This window comes from Prionailurus bengalensis, chromosome D1, assembly GCF_016509475.1.
Source record: "Prionailurus bengalensis isolate Pbe53 chromosome D1, Fcat_Pben_1.1_paternal_pri, whole genome shotgun sequence".
Taxonomy (NCBI): Eukaryota; Metazoa; Chordata; class Mammalia; order Carnivora; family Felidae; genus Prionailurus; species Prionailurus bengalensis.
In genome coordinates this window covers 33,641,320-33,661,346 of record NC_057346.1, presented here as the reverse complement: position 1 = coordinate 33,661,346, position 20,027 = coordinate 33,641,320, and the positions used below count along the sequence as shown (strand labels likewise).

At 33.3% G+C, this 20,027-nt stretch overlaps 1 protein-coding gene across 1 annotated transcript in view; it reads left to right on the top strand.

The window, feature by feature from the left end:
- Positions 1-20,027, top strand: part of CNTN5 (contactin 5) — a 1,382,461-nt gene that overhangs the window by 1,259,505 nt on the left and 102,929 nt on the right. The window contains exon 16 of the mRNA XM_043579878.1: positions 3,541-3,661. Within this exon, the coding sequence (XP_043435813.1) occupies positions 3,541-3,661 (121 nt within the window). The remainder of the gene's footprint in view (positions 1-3,540; positions 3,662-20,027) is intronic.

The following is a 20,027-nucleotide window of genomic DNA, read 5'->3' as shown; positions in this document are numbered from 1 at the left end:
CTCTGTGAACAAGAAATGTAAATGAATTAGCCATGTTGCTGCCCTCACAGAAAATGAAAATACAACCTCTTTATTCATTTTTATCAAAGTATAGTTGACATAAAATGTTACATTATTTTCATGTGCACAATATAGTAATTCCACAAGTCTATGCATTAGGCTATGCTCACCCATAAGTGTACCAGCCTCTTTCTTAAAGAGGCTTCATTTATTCATACATTCAGCAAATACTTGTTGAGCTCCCACTATGTGGCAATCACTATGCTAGGTGCACAATGCTTGTGCTATGTACAGGTTGTGGGGAAGTTCATTTGAAGTAACATGTAACACAATTTCTTCATAAAGCCAAAAAAAAAAAAAAAGCATGAAAGACAAGATATAAAGCAAGTGTCAAAGAAAACAAGAGAAGACAGAGTAACTCCTGAGAGAGAAAAAGTGAAAATGAGGTTTATGCTTAAGAAAGCAAGCATCTGCTGTAAGTAACCATTTCATTAGAAGTGCACTAAATTGTGGAGGTTCTCTTTCAGGAACTACATACTGTGGGCTGAGATTGAGTATAATGGGCTCCCACATGAATTCTTCTCATTACTTCTCTTGAAAGATCAGTAAATCTACTGAAAGGGTAATTTAGGCTTACTGTTCACAATCCATTCATTTCACTTTTAATCTTCCCTGTTTATAATTGTAAAAATACAACACAGATATAATCCAAAAGAGAAGGGATGAGCCCAAAATGAGACAATTTCAACTCCTCAGCCTTGACATTGACATAAATGCAATAGGGTGTAGACTTTTTGTTCCTGATAGATGGTGATGGAGCCTCAGACAGTTAATAAAGCATTGCATACTATTAATTGTGGATATCAAGTAAAAGACAGCATAGCAAAGATAATCTATACTTCATCCTCCTGAATTCCTTAGACATTTATGTGATTTTCAATGAAGACTCTTCTTAATCCCATTAAGCTTTTCTTTTACTATAATTCAACAGAAAGGACAAAGGTTTGGGATTTTCATCCAGGGCAAAAAGAAATCAGTGATTTGAGAAGATAAAGTTCCAGATATTAAGACAATAAATTATTTAATCACAAGAATGTTATTTTACACAATAATTTTCCAATAATGTGAGTTTGAAAACTGATGTAAAATCATTACTTTTTCTGCCATTAAACTACCACCAATCAGTTTGTGATATTGAAAAATAAACAAACAAATAAAAAACAACAAAGCAAAAAACACCAAGCACAGTCTTTCAGAACTATTATTTATGGAAATAATAAAGTCCTCTCTGATTTTCAGGGCCTCTCCTTGGCTTTTCCATTAGACATAGAGCTCATTCTGGATTTATAGTGTGCATATTGATTCCCAATTGATTTCAGTACCCTATAAAGAAAACTTCAAAATCCAGGGGGAAAAAGAAATTTTCACACCTAAAATGTACCCATGCCACATAAAGTCATAAAAATATCAGTTTATTTATACAATATTAAATTATATTGATTTTAAGCTGAATTATGGCTTATAATGTCTACAATTTGCTTTTGTTTACCTATATTAAACCAAAGAGATTTAAAGTATAAATTTCCTTTTCAGATTTGAAAGGAGTAAGTGCTTATTCCAATAGAGATGAGAAAATGAAATTTAAGAGTATCAATTTATCCTAAGGAAATTAGGAGTGTAGGACATTCACTGGACAAATGTCACATTCCTTGAAATAATTATTATGATATTTTAATGCATTCTCACCATGAAGCTTTCCTTTATTAATGACTAAAACCGACTATGTCTTAACTTTTATTTCATGAGAGAAACTTTCAATACCCTTAAAAGTTCCTATAATAAGACTAATAGAAAAAAAAAACAGAAATGAAATACCATAAAGAAATGGTTTAAAACATAGTATACAGTTAAGCATTTCATTTAAATAAAGACGCATAATTTGAGAGGTAAAAACTTCCAATGACTTCACACACTTTCAATGATTGCTATGGATAATGAAAAGAATCCAAAGAATTTCTAGAAATTCTTCTTACTTTTATGATTTTTATATAACCCATTAGTCTGTATCAAAAGAAGATACAGACCAATTTATAAAATGAGATAACAAAATAAGATTAAAAAATTAAAATGAACTCAAATAATCAATGGGGTACTCCCCTCTAAAGACAAATGCATCATTTTTTTCAGGTAATTTGCCTATTCCAGCAAAAAATTAAAGATTTCTAATCTGAAGTGCTTCTCTGTGGCTTGCATTTAACATTCTTTTCTATGCTCAACTACTATTGAAGAGAAGTGTTGAGTTTTTTTAAAAAATGTCATTTCAAGCTATGTGCTTCTACTCTCATTCCAGTCAATTGTTTTTTATTGCAACATGAAAACTGAAGAGGGTATTGGAGTTTTGCTATGTTGTTATCCAAAAAAAAATACTTATGAGTTGTGAATTCCATATCTTTGCATGTTCACACAAAAAAGAAATCTATCTTTCCTGATAGAGTGAATGAAAGCCAAGATTAAGTAATGAAAGGTTTGTACCTGTCGTTCTAATGTGTAGGGTCATCATAGTTCCCATGAACTGATACATCTAAAAGATATTCTCCCTGGAACTTATTGATCTCCTTAACTGCAGTTATTCTTCAACTATGTTCTAATCATCTTGCTCCCAACAAGAATCAAGTGTTTTGAACATCCTTTGTGTTTTGTAACTACGTTGATTAACAGAGATTCAGGCTGACCCTACTCCCTGATGGTGGTGGTTATGGGAGGAATAAATCTTTGTTAAGTAAAGATGCATGGCTTTGGGATCAGCAATCTGTAACCTAAACCCTCTCTTTCTGTTGCCTACAGTGTACTCACAAAAGCAGCCATTCAATAAAGCCACACAGCGTAATCTTTTGACTGCTATCTTCTCATAATTACTTTTCACAAGTTTCTATTCCTTTCAAAACTAATGTCTTGCCACAATATAAACCTGTCTCTAAATATCAAAGCAATAATTTTGGCTCACTGATTATTTTTCCTATCCTTTTAAATATATTTTTTTTAATTTTTTTTTAACGTGTATTTATTTTTGAGACAGAGAGAGACAGAACATGAACGGGGAAGGGTCAGAGAGAGAGGGAGACACAGAATGTGAAACAGGCTCCAGGCTCTGAGCAGTCAGCACAGAGCCCGACGCGAGGCTTGAACTCATGTACCGTAAGATCATGACCTGAGCTGAAGTCGGACGCTTAACCGACTGAGCCACTCAGGCGCCCCTCCTTTTAAATATATTAATGTTTGTGCATATTTAAATATTTCTTAAGTATTGTAGCTGCTAAAACATTATATGCAATATAAGTGTTCAAACTCTATATTAGAAATTGTTTGAAAACAACTTCCATGTGTTCCTTAAAATAGGGTATGTTTGGTTTCTGTATTGTTGTCATATAAATTGTAAGGACAAAAATGGGCCCTTTGACTGAATGTGCAAAGTTCTCCTTAAACCACCTTGAACTAGGCAGATTTGCAACATTTTAAACTGGCACTTCATCCCTCTTTCAGCAAGCATCCTCTGCAGATTTAATGATCAGGAACATCCTTCTGATGCATGCTGGGAGATATGGCTGCAGGGTACAGACCACAGCAGACAGTGTGTCAGATGAGGCAGAACTTCTTGTTAGGGGTGAGTATGCTAATAGTGCAGTCTGAAGACATGATCACCATAAATTATCATACAAAGGAATTTAAATGCATGGACTTTGAGCACATCAGTACTGTGCATTTTACTTTCAATTTTACAATATATGTTATTTTTGTTTAACCTTTTGCCTTTGAAAAGATTACATGGAAAACTGCTTCTTAGTAACAGACAAAACCTGTAGATTCAACTTCAGGGTCTAAAACACCTTTAGTAATAAATGGTCACTTAGTGTGTCACAAACTTAATGTAAAACAGAAATTTTAAACAGTTGAGCCACAGATATTGGGACTACAGGGATAAAATTTGTGTGTGTATAGATGTGGTTTTCAAATGCAAAGTTAGTGGAAGCCCTAGGCACTTTTTTTCCTCCAGTAACTTCTAAATTCTGCTTCCCAAAAACAGGAAAAGTGCGTGCCTAATATGGTGGCATTTGTAAGTTTTCAATGACAGGGTTTTTTAAGTCTGAAAATGTCAAACAGAATGTGCAGAAATGACAGTTAAGTGGTTTCCACCTATGAACCAGGCTACCAAATTCTGCAGCCCTATAAAGTTACATCTTATTTGAATTGAATTAAATAAACGACTATAGCACCAATTTCCTTTAGCACATTATTCTCCAGTATGGGAAATACAGCTCCTAGCATGCATATTCCCTTTTTTTCTTCTTTCTTTCTTTCTTTCTTTCTTTCTTTCTTTCTTTCTTTCTTTCTTTCTTCTTTCTCTTCCCTCCCTGCCTCCTTCCCTTCCTTCCTTCCTCTTCTTTTTTTTATTTTCTTTTAGCTTGCAATACAATATACCTACAGAAAATTCCACAAATTATTTGTGTACTGGTGTATAACTCAATAAAACAAATGTGAATTCACCATAAACTAAATTCAAGATAAGATATAGAACTTTGCCAGAATCGTACCTAGTGCCTCTCCTTTTTTGATCTTAAACAATTACATTTTGAGTGATGAGAGTATTGCATGCTAAGACACTTTGCATGATCTCTGAAAGTAAAAATTCACAATCCATAGCAAAAACATATTTTAGATCAACTTGCCTTTTATCCACTTGGACTGTTTTCCATTCATAATTTTTAAGAATTCATTAATATTATAAAAATCTTGAATAAGAAACATAAGGCATATAGTAAGCTTCAACATATCTTTATTTTAGTTGTATAAATTATTATAGGTTTATTGATTTTTGGTAGTGCATCCATCATTGGTCCAAGTAAAATGTTGTTTTTGAAATAAGTGGGTATCTGAGTGAGTTTGTTCATTTTGCGGTGTGTTTCTGTTCAAAAGGCTATTTGAACTTTTCTCCAAATTTATCTGAAAAATGTGTATCTGTATTACCCTTTTATAAAACATCAACCTTTTAAAGTGCTCATCCTCTCATGATATTCCATTTAGCTAAATTTTTTCCTTTGTGCATTTTGAAGTTATAAGGCTCATGGAATTGCAAACACCGTACTGCGGTCAAATTTATGGAAAATCACTTTCTTCTCTTGCTGTGGTCTGTTTTAGATTATGTATATTTATTGGGTAGCACTTGCCTAGTAATTTATAATGATGCTCTTAAAACTGGAGCTTTCCAAATGAATAACACAATTTGGAGGCTGATAACAAGAAACTAGGTATTTTTACAGGGTTGTGAGGGGCAAATTTAAGTGGCAAACCAACATTCTGCTTTGTAAGTAAAATTAAACTCAACAGGGTTTAGAACATAATTCAGGTTCAGCTTTTTTGTGTTCTGCTCTTTTAGCCTTTGGCTTTATGCCTAGGAGAAGATAAAATGCATAAATTTTGGAATTATGTCCAAAAGAAATTTCAGACAGGTTTCTATTGTCTGAATATTCACGTAACATTCAGCTCAAGCTTTCATTTAAAGTAAGTTTGATCAAGTCACCAATTTTCTATTATATATTTGCATTACTTTTCTAAAATTACTAAAAATAGCTTGCTTTTTCTGCCTGGTTGGTCATGGATTTAAAACCTTAATGGGATTTTTGTTCTTCTTTTTTATTTTTACTATTTTTGTTAACAGTTCCTGGTAATTGAAGCAGCTTGGATGTTTGACTATTGCTGTTTTCATGTTGGCTAGTGAAATAAAACTTAAAATAGTTTTACCTTGCTATTCTTTCTCCTATTCCCATTCATTGGTTTATAAACTTAGAGAATTCTAATAGTACAGGCCATAGGGCCAAAATTGAGCATTCTAAATGGAGTTTTTCTAATGATGGCTATAATTCCAGCAGTAGAATCCTTAAAGTACACTTATTCAAGTATGTGTCACATAAAAATGGGAACAGTAAAGACAATTCCATCATACATCTTCCTATAGAATACCATCATTGGATTGTCTCAGCAGTTCACTTTGTTCATTTTTGAGCACGAGGAACATTCTTGGGTGGCAAGGGATATAGTTCCATAACCCTGTAATTCTATTTCAGTGGAGATTCAGGGGACTAAAAATCTATGTTCCCCAAGACTGATGGAAGCTACTTTTTTATCATCTCCTGTCCCATCAGAGACAGTCTATGAAATTCTTTTGTGCATGTTACCAAATCCTGAAATTCTTCTTCTGGCCCCATAAGCATATCAAATTGGAGCTCAGGGGTGTAGCCCTAAAACTTCATATTGCCTGTTTAGAATCTGAGTGTTCCTGACTAGTAACGCCTCCTGCTTCTCTTCCCATTCTCTACTTTAAAGCTACATTTCCCCCAAATGCTTGTTTCCACTGTTGCTTCATTTTGTTTGTGAATGTCACTCTATTATTATCTTCTTTTCCACTATTTTATTATCCTTCAAAAATTGAATTTTCCCATAAATAATCTTCTGAAGCATAAAATCACTTGTTCTCACATACTTAATATTCAGTGAACCAGCATTATAGCACCACCATGAATAATTTGCAGAATGATAATAGAAGTAATGAATATGTTAAAATAAATTATTTTGCTGAAATACAAAAGGATGTTAAAGCCACACCTGGACATCTGTGCACAATTTAAGTCACTTATTCAAGTGTGATATAGCAACAAAACAGAAAGTAAGGCTAGACAATGCTATAGGGAACCTCTTTACAGATAGATAGAACTGTACTATGATCCAGGGTAAAGGAAATTGATCATTCGGAGATAACACTAAATGAGATACACAATTTGTAAGGAACCAATACTCTCCACAAATATGAGAGATGATTGAACACAATATGAAAGATTCCAGAAAAAGGAGTGTTAGCTTTTTGTTACCTTATTTTACAAAAATGAATGTTATAAATATGTTTCCCAAAGCCAATATAATTGTAGGAAACTATCATGGTTCAAAGAATAAAATGTGTTTAACTAAGCTGCAGTGACTGGGGACCAGAGCATTGAGTTCTGTTTATTCTGCCCAGAGGCAGAAAAAAGAGTTTAAAAATTCACTTCTTCATGCAAATTTTATACTCATAATACTCTGTTTATTAATACAAAACAGCAGGTCAAGAACTCTTGGGACAGTCAAAGAAGAATCAATAATCTTTTGGTTCTTCCTGAATGCATAACCCATATGCACTCCTTTCTCCAAACATGGGCACAATTTTCATTTCTTGGGTTACAATTTACAGGATTAATCTCATGTGTATTAAATTGAATCTGAGAAGAAACAGTCCACCTGAGGATGTAATTTGTTTAAAGATATCCCACTGTTTATAACCACTCACCTTCCTCCCACCTATCACTTGTTCAACTTGGGGATAAACCTGTCTTTCAATCTTATTTCCTTTACACTTTCCATCAATTCAATTTCGTTTATTCTTTTCAAGAAAGATTTTTCCTTGAATATGTTACCTTTAACCTCTCCCAATCACCTAGTCACTAAGAATCTAAAACTATTAAAAGTTTGACTGTTTTGTCTATTAAATAAATCAACAGGTATCTGTTGATAATTTGCTATTCATTTACCTCATCCATTCATTCAGCACCTTCTCTGTATCAAGCACTGAGCTAAGCATTTGGAATGGAAAGATGACAACACCAAGGTCTCACCCCTTTGTGTGGCTCTATGGCCACTAGTCTGCTAGTGTGAGAGGCATCTTTAGAAATGCATGTGAAACACTAAAAAAGTAAAGCTCTCCGGATAACTTTCAGTCTTTTAGGGGAAATTATGAAATACTAAGTGACAGTGTAGGCATATACATAAGCTCTGCAACCCAGTGGAAATTAAAAATGCAGAGCCCTTGGGTCAAAACTTTGTAAAAATTTCAAGACTATGACAGCAGAACACTAATCCACATATGGAGACCTTCTAAAGTAAGGACCTGAGTGATTGTTCAGGTTACACAGCCATGAAGCCAACCTTCTATAGCTATTAAATTATGTATTACTATTTATGAAGGAAAGGAGTTTAGCAAAGGATATTAAAATATCTTATTTTTTTACAATTACAACAAAATTGTCTAAATCTTAGTATTTTCGTCTGTAAAATTAGCCTATTAGAGCCTTTTCAGAGGTTTTATCAGCTTTTTGCATGAAATATCTTTTTAATTATTCTACCCCATTTTGAAAGATTTTGTTTATTGTGTTAAACATTAATTCATATTTCTATTTTATTTCCCACCAAAAACTCTTATCATCATGCAGTAGCTGGTATTACCAAACTAGTTGATTTAAATGTAGCCAATAACAGAGACATTACATTTTAGCTGCTTGTGAAGTGTTACCAATTTTGTTTTCTTTTGTTTCGTTTTCAAATAGCAGAAGATAACCTAAAGATGTCAATTACTACCTGATGGAAACCAGTTTGGAACTTTTGATTAAATACTCTACAAATTTTCTCCAAACTATAATTTTCAGTGATTCTCACTAACTAGAGAGAAAAGTTGGAGAATTTTCTGTCTTTTGCCCTTGGAAGGATACAAGTACTATAACTTTCCCAATACAAAGAGAAATTCAGTGAATTCTCTTGAACATAAGTGTTCAAGAGAAACACCTGTGAAAGAGAAACTAAGTGAAAACCTTGAACATATTTCTAATTTGAGAATCTGATCTGAGAATAAAGCAGTATTAATGTGTTAATGGGCTCTATCTTTACATTTCTTAAAGAACTACCCTTGTGAACCATATAGATTCCAAACTGATATAAGTGCTTATCTTTAGCATCTGGCCACTTCTGAAAGTTTCAAATTTTAAAATGTACAATTATTTAACACAAGTTTCTTTTGGAAAATAGAGATTGCATAGTTTTTCTTTCCCATCATTATATACTGACCTTATACTTCCAGATTGCACAAGCTTTCATATGGTGAAGCAATGTTTTGGACTCAAAAGAGTCTCTAGTAAATAAATAAATAAATAAATAAATAACAAATCTAGTGCAAAGAAAAAGACCAAGTAGTCATAAAAACAAAGTTGGGTTGGCCAATATTTGGGGATCACAGGACAATGACAAATGTTTTCAGTGTAATTTTAATTTTAATTACTAGTAATGGCAAATAAATTTGCAAATAATTTATGTTTTAGAGCAGAATGGAGGTTATTCAGTTAATATAATTACATTTTTTAAACATTAATAATCTTTAAAATGGGTAGATAAATATCCTCCCTCTTGAAGAAACTCTAATCTCATTCATTCAGTGTCTTATTGAAACATCCTACACCATTGTGGAAATTTTAGATCACTGCTATCAATAGTACTGGATAAGATTATGTAAATAATTTATACCAATGGCTTGCTTCCCTAGCTTAGACTTTATCTACAGTAAGTAGTTTGACATTAAAATTTGTTGGTCAATCATGTGTTGGATTCTCTGCAGCACATTTAGTTTGGTTCATTGAAGTGATGGTTGATAATTGACTTGACTATGGAAATGATTAAAGCAATGTGTGTGTGTGTGTGTGTGTGTACCTGCAAATTAAAAACAAACAAAAAATTGTTATCATGTACAGACAACCAATTGATGGAGACTAAGTTTGTGTTTTGTTCACTCAACAAACATTGAGAACTGCTAGAAGGCACATTTTCTTTGACACTGATATTTCAGTCAAATGACTTTGACTTTCACAGGTTTCTTGATAGGAACATTTTTCTATTTTGAAACAGTACTCCAACTTCACTCCTCCATTTTGAGAAAAATTCTAATCAGCTGGATTTTATATCTTATATATTTTTGAGTCACAAACTATAAGGTGATCAGATTTCACTACGTATTTTGTCCCACAGACTTAAGCTATTTTTCTTATATATCCATCTTGATATAAAAATGGCATTTACTATCACTTCACATTTGTGTAAACTTGTTGAGGTAAGTTCTTGGTGTGTGGACTGTGTGTTAAGTTCTTATTTTATTCATTATTTAGTGACTACCTACTGTATGCCACGACAATTCTAGTATGCAAGAGGGAGAAGTGATGAGATGGGATTGGGTATAAGTACCTTCTAATGCCATGAGAGAGAGCTTAACCTTTATGCTTAAAGTTATGGATATCCATCAAAAGACCAAATCAGGAAAGGGATGTGAGTATATATAGACTGTAAGAAGATAATTCTGAAAACTGCAGAGGGTGTTTTCGAGGAGAGTAGACCAGTGGCTGCTAATAGACCAAGTAGGAAGCTATAGCAATAATCTTCACAAGAAATAAAAAAAGGTCTGAAAAAAGGCAATAAGAATGGAGATTTAAAAGAGTGTACATATTGAAAAAAATAGAAGGACACAGAATCAATAGAACTTGGTGGCTCACTGTCTGTGAAAAATGAGAAGGAAGAGTCAAAAATTAATGCCAGTTGTGAGGCTTAATTTAGCAGTCAATGGCAGGGAGAGCATACATTCTGGCAAGACTAAGACAGTTCCGAATTAAACTAGGAGTGACAGAGTAGTTATTATTGAAGCCCCTTCACTTTCAAAATTTTCCTGGTTTTGATGATAAATTATGTAACCTCCCTAATGAATGATCATGCTTTTCATGTAGTCTGGAAGGTAAGGAGAGAAGTGGATTGGGAGTAAAGGGACAGCATTTAAGATAAGGCTCCCCAGAAATATTCTGTAAGCAAATAGATTTGTGGCAATGGAGCTAGGAGAGAAACATTGAAGTTAATATGTAGATTTAAGCACAATCAGATGGAAATGAAAGTACAGAGATAGTATGTAAAGAATGAAAAGATAAAGGCTCAAGATAGAAACTCAGGAAACACTAATGTTGAAGAGGAGGAAGAATCTACAAAGACTGAGAAGTGGCTGCTGGAGAAAACAAGCTACTGGGAAAAATGCCAAGGAAATCAATTCCTAGGGACAAAGAGAAAAGAGAATTTCAGAAAGGACAAAATAGGCAACGGTGTCAAATGCAAATAAGATAAGAACCAATATTTACCATTAGATTGAGCAATTTGAAGGTAATGATAACCTTGGCAAATGCAAATCCTGTGGCATGATAGGTGTAATAACCAAATTACAGTAGGAGCAGAGAGGTGAGCAATAATACATAAAAGGAAAGCATGGACTTTGAAGTCAGACAGACCATTTCACATCCTCACAAGCTTTTACTGGTCATGTAACTTTGGGCAGGTTGCTTAACTTTAACCTTGCTCACCTTTCATTCACTCATGCAACACTGATTCATCAGACATTTAGAAAGCATATAATACGTGGCAAGTGCTATGCTAAGAACCTGCTAGCCATGAACAGCTTGTGTCCATGACATAGAGGAAGGTATCTTTTTACAATGTAATATAAGGAAGATATCTTTTTACAATGTAACATTTTATACATAAACTGGATGAAGGACATTTGTTAATCCAAGAAAGAGACAGAAGATAGTGTAGCTTATCTTGCAAATAAATACAGATGTATGAGCAGCACATTTTACTCTCTGATCATAAGCTCCATTAATAATAAAACAACTAAAATTTATTTAGTTCCTATATGCCAGGCACTGTGCTAAAGGCCCATATGAATTATTTCACTTTATCTATTGAGCGTATCATATAAAAACAATGAGAGGAATACAATTTTAATTCCAACTTGCAGATAAGGAAACTAAGGCTCAAGGAGATTTAGGATTTGTGGAATAGTGAATAGGCAGAGTAATTTCAAAGTAAGCAATTTAAATTACTATACTGCCCTCCATCATCACTTGCCAGATCATTTTCGTTTTATTCATTATTGTATCCCCTGGACCTACTTCGTTCCTGACACATTATAGTTCCCCGACAAATAGTAATAAATATTTGTGGAAGGAATGAGGAAAGAAAGAGAAAGAAAGGGGAGAGCAGGGAGGAAGAAAGAGAAAAAGAAAGAGAGAGAAAAGGAAGGAATAAAGAAGGAGAGGGAAAAAAAAGAGTCCTATAAGAAGGGAATGGAGTGGACAATCTCTGTGTTGGAGTCAGAACATTTTATACATGAGCTGGATGAAAGACATTTGTTAAGCCAAGAAAGAGATAGAAGATAGTGTAGCTTATCTTGAAAATAAGCAGTTTTTCACTCACATCTGCCTTTAAGAATAGGTCTCACACTCTGTAATCCTCTTAAATTTCTAATCTTGGACCACATGACCAGGAAGCTCAACATTATTCATCACCACTTTCTGTCTTATATTTTCGTCTAAATGACCACCAGACAAATCTGAAATTTCTCTGACCCCCATGCCTTGCCAATCATATAAGATATCAAATTCTAATGACTATTTTCTGAGGACATCTTGTGGGACTTCCTACCCAGACACTCTAGGTTTTGGTAGAAAAGAATCACTTCTGGACAAAACGTCACCAGGATTACTAAGCAATAATAAAGAAACAGACCTCTGTTTGCATGATCTCTTCTCATTCTCTCATTTTAAACTTTCTTATGATCGCCACAATTGTGAAGGAAAGATAAAACTTCCAACTGCTTTAAAAAGCACCTGACTTTCATTTCAATTGTTACTGCTGATCTTTCAAACCTTCGATATTCATTATTTCTTACCTATTTATGGGTAAATTATGTCAAAAGTCATGAAAACAAAACAACACAAAATGAAAAACGGTGTTTAATGTTCAAAAGGTTGTCTTAAACTCACCGATATTATTACTTGGGCAAAATACTGGAGTACTTATACCTGTGTTCATTTGTTTTAATTGTTTGGAAAAATCATCTATTTACTCCCTTTTCATAGTTTTTATAGACACAACCTAAACCAACCAGCGATCCTTTGTAACATGTGATCTTTTTAATTTCCTCAATGCATTTGTTTTCTGTGACTGTTACATAGATTGTTTTAGCATGTCTTTTCAGTATTGGGTAGTAATTTGTTTTCCCATAAAGCCTAGAATACAGTTTCACACAGCATATAAATACTACATGGCCCTTCTTTCATAACCTGTATGTGGTAACCAAGCATCTGAATTCCAAACAAAACATCTGTGGAATATCAGCCCAATGACTGCTCACACCTCCAAAAACAATGGAAAATTGGTAAGTTCACTTTAGTCTCTATCCTAAAATCTTGTTTTATTTCAACCTTTGTTCCAAATACTCAATTCTTAATTATTTTCTTGATTTTGTGTAACATATGACATGTAGCCAAGTCTCTGAATGATTCTTCATTGAACAACACAAAAATCCATGAATATTGAACAGAGAGAGGACCAGCACTGATTGGAAGAAACTTTTGCTGACTTTTACTGAAGATTAGATTTTGTTCTCCCAAACACCTGGCAAAGGTAATGTCTCCGTTTCACTAAGTACTCCTTAATTTGGAATTACAAAGGCAATTAGCTCTCTAATGAGTTAGAGGAACTGAGGTAAAAGAGTAGGGGAGAAACTGAACAGCAGATGATGTCTGTTAATGTCAAGAAAGAAAAGAAAAGAATCAGTGAATCATTCTTGGTAAAAAATATTTCATATAAATATCTCTCCCTCTTGTTTTTATTTTTTTAAACTAGAGTATGTCTAACTTTATTTTTTAGTATGTATTAGGAAAATCTAATTTGACACTTTATGTATAAATATTGGCAGTCATGAGCACATGGGCCTCTACTCTATGTTGTTGATTGAGTATCAGTAGGTCTTACATTCAGAAACTTCTGGATCATTGCTGATGTACCTAAAAACTGAGGAGGAAAGGGGGAAAGATACTTCCTGGCTTTATAGAAACAGTTCATTAAGATAGAAAATAACCACTACAAGATTCAAAGTGGGCAGGCATTCAGAAGCTGAGATGTAAAAGTGACAGCTGCAAGGTTATTTATGGCAATGAGAAAATAAAATTGCATAACTTTAAGGTGTATAAAAAGTAGCAAAGAAAGGTCTTCTGTGTTTGTGCTTCATTTGGAAAAGCAGTATGTTTGGACAACCCAAGCACTTAGTACTAGACCTAGTTTATAGCTGGTGCTCAGTAAATGTTAGTTGAATCTCAATAGCCTGATTTAAAAATGATTCAAATTGTTTAAAATGGCTGTGTAACTAGTTTGCACAGCCAATACAGTGTAGCATTATAAAAACAACCCAGCCCCAGCTCTCAATCTCACTCTGACACTAGCTGGATAACCATAAGCAAGTCATTTTACCTCTTTTGGATTCTTCATTTGTAAAATAGGCATATAATATCTAATCTGAAGATTTAATAGGAGACTGAAATGAGATCTCAAATGGTAGAATGATTCTCTGTAAATGGTAGATATTATTGTTGATATTCTAAACTAGAGAAAGAATTTTTATTTCTCTAATCTTTAAGGAAATGAATCATTGTTCTTCATGGTATATATGGGCAGAAAAATGGTATACATTTCTCCAACAGTTAATCCTATTTGATTATCCATTGACTAAAATATCCAGTTATTCTGATTGTTTTGCCCATTTTGTTCAATTAAATTTTTATAATACATGCTAAAGGTGATTGGGAGCATTTTGACTGTTTCTCCTTCTTCAGGGTCAAATCAGCATGTTTATAGGTTTGTCATAATTTTGCTCTCTGCTGGTTTATTGTCATTAGGATAAACTGAAACACCATCAGGACCATCTCAGTATATTCAGTAAACTGAAGCAATGACAGCTTGTATCACTTTCCTGAAGCGTGAAATATGAGCTCATATTAACACATATTTACATGTGTTAAAGATTCCATTGTGATGGCTTCCATCTTTGAGCAAAATCCAATAGCTATCTTAGTGTACAAAGGAATTTCCCAAATGTGAAATAAATGCTGAAGGGCTTCAGATACAGAGAAACCAAGATGATAAGACAGAGTTTAAAAAAGAAGTTAAAAAGTTAAATGCACAAATTATACTTCATTTTAGAAAAAGTGTGTAGATGAGCCTATGATGGATAGTTCTAAGGTACTTTTTTTATATAAGTAATGATCATCAATATCTGCATATCTAATAGCTACTAACTTGATATCACACAAAATACATACTATAAAATTGATTTAAATCATAGTATTCAATATTTTTAAAACATATATTCATTCTATGAATGTTTATATAAAACTTTGCCATACCTTCAGTTTAATTGACAATGAAACAATGCAAAAATTACAATAAAGGTTAGAAAGCTGTTATAAGCCACCAAGGGCACTAAAGGATTTGGAAGTACTGCACTTGTAAAATAAATACTTAAATTTTTAAAAATTGAAACCAAATAGTATAAGTGATTTTAGGTTCCCTGGAAATTATGTCTTAGATTTTAAAATATCCTAGGTAAAAGTACAAAATTTCAAATGACACAAATATTTTTTAAAACACATAAGGTAATCATCTATGCCAAAGCATTAGCTTTCTCATTTGTCAGCATTCTGATTTGGCTAATTTAAGTGTTCATTAATCACAGGAAACTATAACATAAAACAAGTCTCTTTGAATTATGTGCTTTGTTCAAGAGGTTATTGGTTCATATAATTATTTATTTTGTGGCAACTCAAGAAATAGAACTGTTATTAGTAAACTTCATTTGAAATACCTAATCACTGTTTCAAAGACATTTTATCACCTGATCTGTATGTATCTGTAAATCAAGGCTCATATATTTGTCTCACAACCTCAGCTCACAGAATGTTAAGTCAGGCTAATAAGCAGCATCAATCATACCCCACTGGATGAGATAGAGTGTATTACAGACACTCTCCCTGTAATTCATCCATTATATGGAACATCTGTTACAAGCTATCCAACCTTCAGGACTGCTCTATTTAAGTGTTCTGCAAGAGCCCACTGTCTCCATTTCTCCAAATGAGGTAGATGGTGGCATCAGGATTATACCAAATTCACTGTCACCATTTGACAGCAGTCATCTTTCAGTCTGTGCCGAGCTCTTAATGTTACATTGCATAGTGGTATATGTCTTCTTATAATTGTATAGCAAAAAATCCTCAGAGTATAAAACAACAACCATCAAGATAACCCTAACACAGTTCTGTCTCCATTTTTGTCAGCCATTGCCAGTAACTTAAGCACTTAGGAGTAATACTTTTTTTTTTTTCAAGTCCTTAATGGGCTACTGATTTGCTCAGTTAAAGTATGAAATTAATGACCCTAGATACATGTTTGTCAACTTTTGCTCATTTCCATGGCTGTGAAACATGTCCCTTATCTTAACAGATATCTTGTAGAACATGTTGTTGGTATCAAGGAAAATCATGAAAGAAAATCTAAATAAACGAGAGTAAGCATAAATGGATACTTCAGAAAGAAAAAAAAAACACATTAAGGAAAGTTTTTAACTTACTGTTTAGTCACAGTACTGTCAAAGATGCACCCATCTTAAAGAGAATGGGTTTATAAATATGTTCCCTAGTGTGTCTTTGGAAATAATAATTCTAAATTCACTTCATGGTATAATTGGGAACATAAGCCACAAAGGTATCTATAAATTATTCATAAATGAATAGTGAAAAAATTTAAAACTCCATGTGTTATTTTCCTGATCTTAATTTGCATTGCAGGGTTGTAATGACTCATACACAATAAAATCAATATTGGATTTATAGAAAGCTTTGCAGAAACATGGCACCTTGCATATTTTAGCACCACATATATTTTTTCCTATAGGTTTTCTTTAATTTATTTTTTTCTTAGGATTTATGTAATATTAACTTAATAAATTAACTTCAGAATAGCATGGGTTGCTTAAGATTTTGTAGTAAACAAGTTGATTATTTTTATTTGTTCTTGCAATTTATACAATAGATCCTCAAATGTCTATTTTCCATTTCAGAAAGATCACCTTCGATGGATGGACAGTATTATTTTTCTATTGGAATATACACAGTGTGCACAACTTCAACTCATGTAAAACTACATTAAATATTTATGCCTACTGAACTACCTGCAATTGTTGCCTAATTTACCTTTCATCTGAATTTTGTGATAATTGACTAAGAAGTGTTTATACTTTTCTGAAAATAAGCATAGAATTCTTTAAACATCTTGACCATAGTGATGAGGAGAGTCTCACAATGGTAATTATATGCTTCGGCCAAAAATGGAAACAGTCATTTTAGCTCATAACTCACTGGTCTGAACCAGTCACACAGCTCCATCTAATGCAAAGGAGTCAGAGTTCCAATAACAATCACATGTTCACAAGTTATATTTACTAGGATAAATGTCATGAAATTCCAACTTTATAAGACTGGTGTAGGGAAGGGATAGTGTCGTTTTGTTGTGTTGTGTTTTGTTTTACTTACAACATAAGTAGAAGAATCATCACATCCTCAATAAGATTGCCAGAAACTGGTGGGCAAAACATCTTTAGAGACTACCACTGTCATTGAAACTACCCTGGCAACTTCAACTGAGCAACAATATAATAAAACAACATTGGAAAAGTGATTTACTGAATCATTGCAATTTACTTACATTTGCTCCCAGAATGTTACTGCAAAGGTTTTGCAATTTTAGCATTAACATTGATCATTAATTTTTTTTTTGATCATTAATATTTTTAATGATTAAATTGTCCCCAAAATTTTCCTACAGCCACTGAGGGTTTGGTCTATGATTTCAATGGCTTCTTTCCTTTGACTTTCTCATGTGTTATCAAACTCATTGCCCTCAAAACCCTCTGTTGTCTGGCGCCCACTTTCCAACATTTTCACCCTCTTCTGTATTCTTTCTTCACTTTGATTCAGCCACACCAGAATCCTTTCTGTTCCACAAATGTGCCGAACTCATCAACACTTAGGAATTTTGTCATTGATACACTTTGCCTAGAAAACTTGCTCATAATATATATGTGGTTAGCTGGCTCCTTCTTATTTATTTTTCAGTGTCTCATCTAATGTTTCTCATGTCTCTTCCACCTGATTTTCACCCTTTATTTTCTTCTTTGCATTTATTATTATCTGAAACTATCTCATTCGTTCTTCTTCTCTCTAGAAAGTAATCCTTACCCCTAGGGTATGGCATACAGTAGATATTTCTTCAATATTGTTAAGCAAATTCTTAAATGTATGAATGAATGAATGAATGAATGAATATCTAATTATCTTTCCCAAAGTGAATAATTACATTTTTTAAATTAATTTATTTATGTTGAGATGGTTGAGGTGGGGGGGAGAGTCAGAGAGAGAGAGGGAAAGAATCCCAAGCAGGCTCTGCACTGTCAGCACAGAGCCCTACGTGGGACTCAAATCATGAACCATGAGATCATGATCTGAGCCCAAATCAAGAGTCCAACACTTAACCAACTGAGCCACCCAGGTGCTCTAGTAACTACATTTTTAATAATCAGATAAATAGGGAAGACTGGGAAGGGTAAGGAGTAGTAACTGAAAACAATAATCATAAGCACTTAATATTAAATATATTCCATGTCATATAAAGCAGAGAGACACAGTGAAATAGGAGGTAAAACTATGTGGGAATGATGTGGTAGGAAAGGGTTTTCAGAAGTTTCTTACAGATGCAATCACAAAACAGTCCTTTGAAGCTTGGCATTACCATCTTTATAAGTACCTTAGAATTTTTTTCATGAATACATCCTATTTTTTGCAGCAGACACACATACACTCATTTTTACAAGAAATGTTGATTGAAATGCGCCTTGGTGACTCAGTCAGTTAAACGTCTGACTTCAGCCCAAGTCAAGATCTCACAGTTCACAAGTTTGAGCCCCACGTCCAGCTCTGTGCTGATAGCTCAGAGTCTGGATCTTGCTTCAGATTTTGTGTCTCCCTCTCTCTCTGCTGCTCCCCTGCTCTCTCTCTCTCTCTCTCTCTCTCTCTCTCAAAAATAAATAAAATATTTTTAAAAATTTAAAATAAATCCTTTTTTAAAAATTTAAGAAATGTTGATTGAAATATTAAAATGTTGAAATATTTTTAAAAATTTAAAACTTGAAACAATGGATAAATCAATTTAAAAATCTGATTTAGCTTCCTGTCATGAGAGCCAATAAATTTCCTTCCTGTTTCAGCGAATTTGACTTAGTTTTCATATTCCTCGTAACTGGAAGCATCAAAGGCGAAAGATAACTGAAATATTTTTAAAAATGTAAAATAAATTTTGGTTTGTGAAAGATTAACACTGGAATAATTCCTCATCGATGCAAAGACTTGTTATATTAGCAAAATGATCTGGAAAGAGAATCTTCAACAATATCTAATTTTCAAACAAACACCTTGGAGATGAAAACAACAAACAAACAAACAAACAAACAAAAAACAAGTCAATTGGGAAACTGATAGAACAGCTGGCCAAATAGAAGCAAACAGCCGGATAGGTAAACACATAATGCAATGAAATTATTGAAGTGATTTCAAAATTTACCTGTAGGGTAATGGAATTTACCTGTAGGGTAATGGAATGATCACTTTTTGATAGAGAGTTGGGGCTTATTAAAGATGTACAATATTAACCAATGTATTCCTATGAAAATAAAGTTCAACAAAGTATTAAAAATCAGGGAATTTTAGAGCAAAGTTGAAAAACCTAATTTTAATTAAACCTATAATTTTAATTACAATTTTAATTAAGCCTATAATTAACTATCTTCTGTGTTTCTCATTGCTACACCCCCTTAAAAAGAGGAAAAAGAAAAAAAAAGAAGAATGGGTTGGAGATGTTACCATGTAAAGATAAAAACAAAAAGCTTAATATGACAGATTTGAATGATGAAGGCTGACTGTATACCATGAGACCTCCTTCTCATATAGCCCTTATCATTTTTCAACTAAAATGACTCAGGAATGTACTTTGCATCCCTAGGTTACAGACAGTTCTTTAGATAGTGAAACTGAAAGGATGTTTTTTTCCAGTGAAGACTTCAAGATGACTTCCTCTGGGCTAGTACTTAAGATGGGACAGGTCACTTTATTATTATTGTGTTTTGGTAGTAGAAGGGGATAAATAGATATACTAAAAGACTGGAAAATACAGTCTTTTGAAGAAAGGGAAAGCTGCTTAAGTTT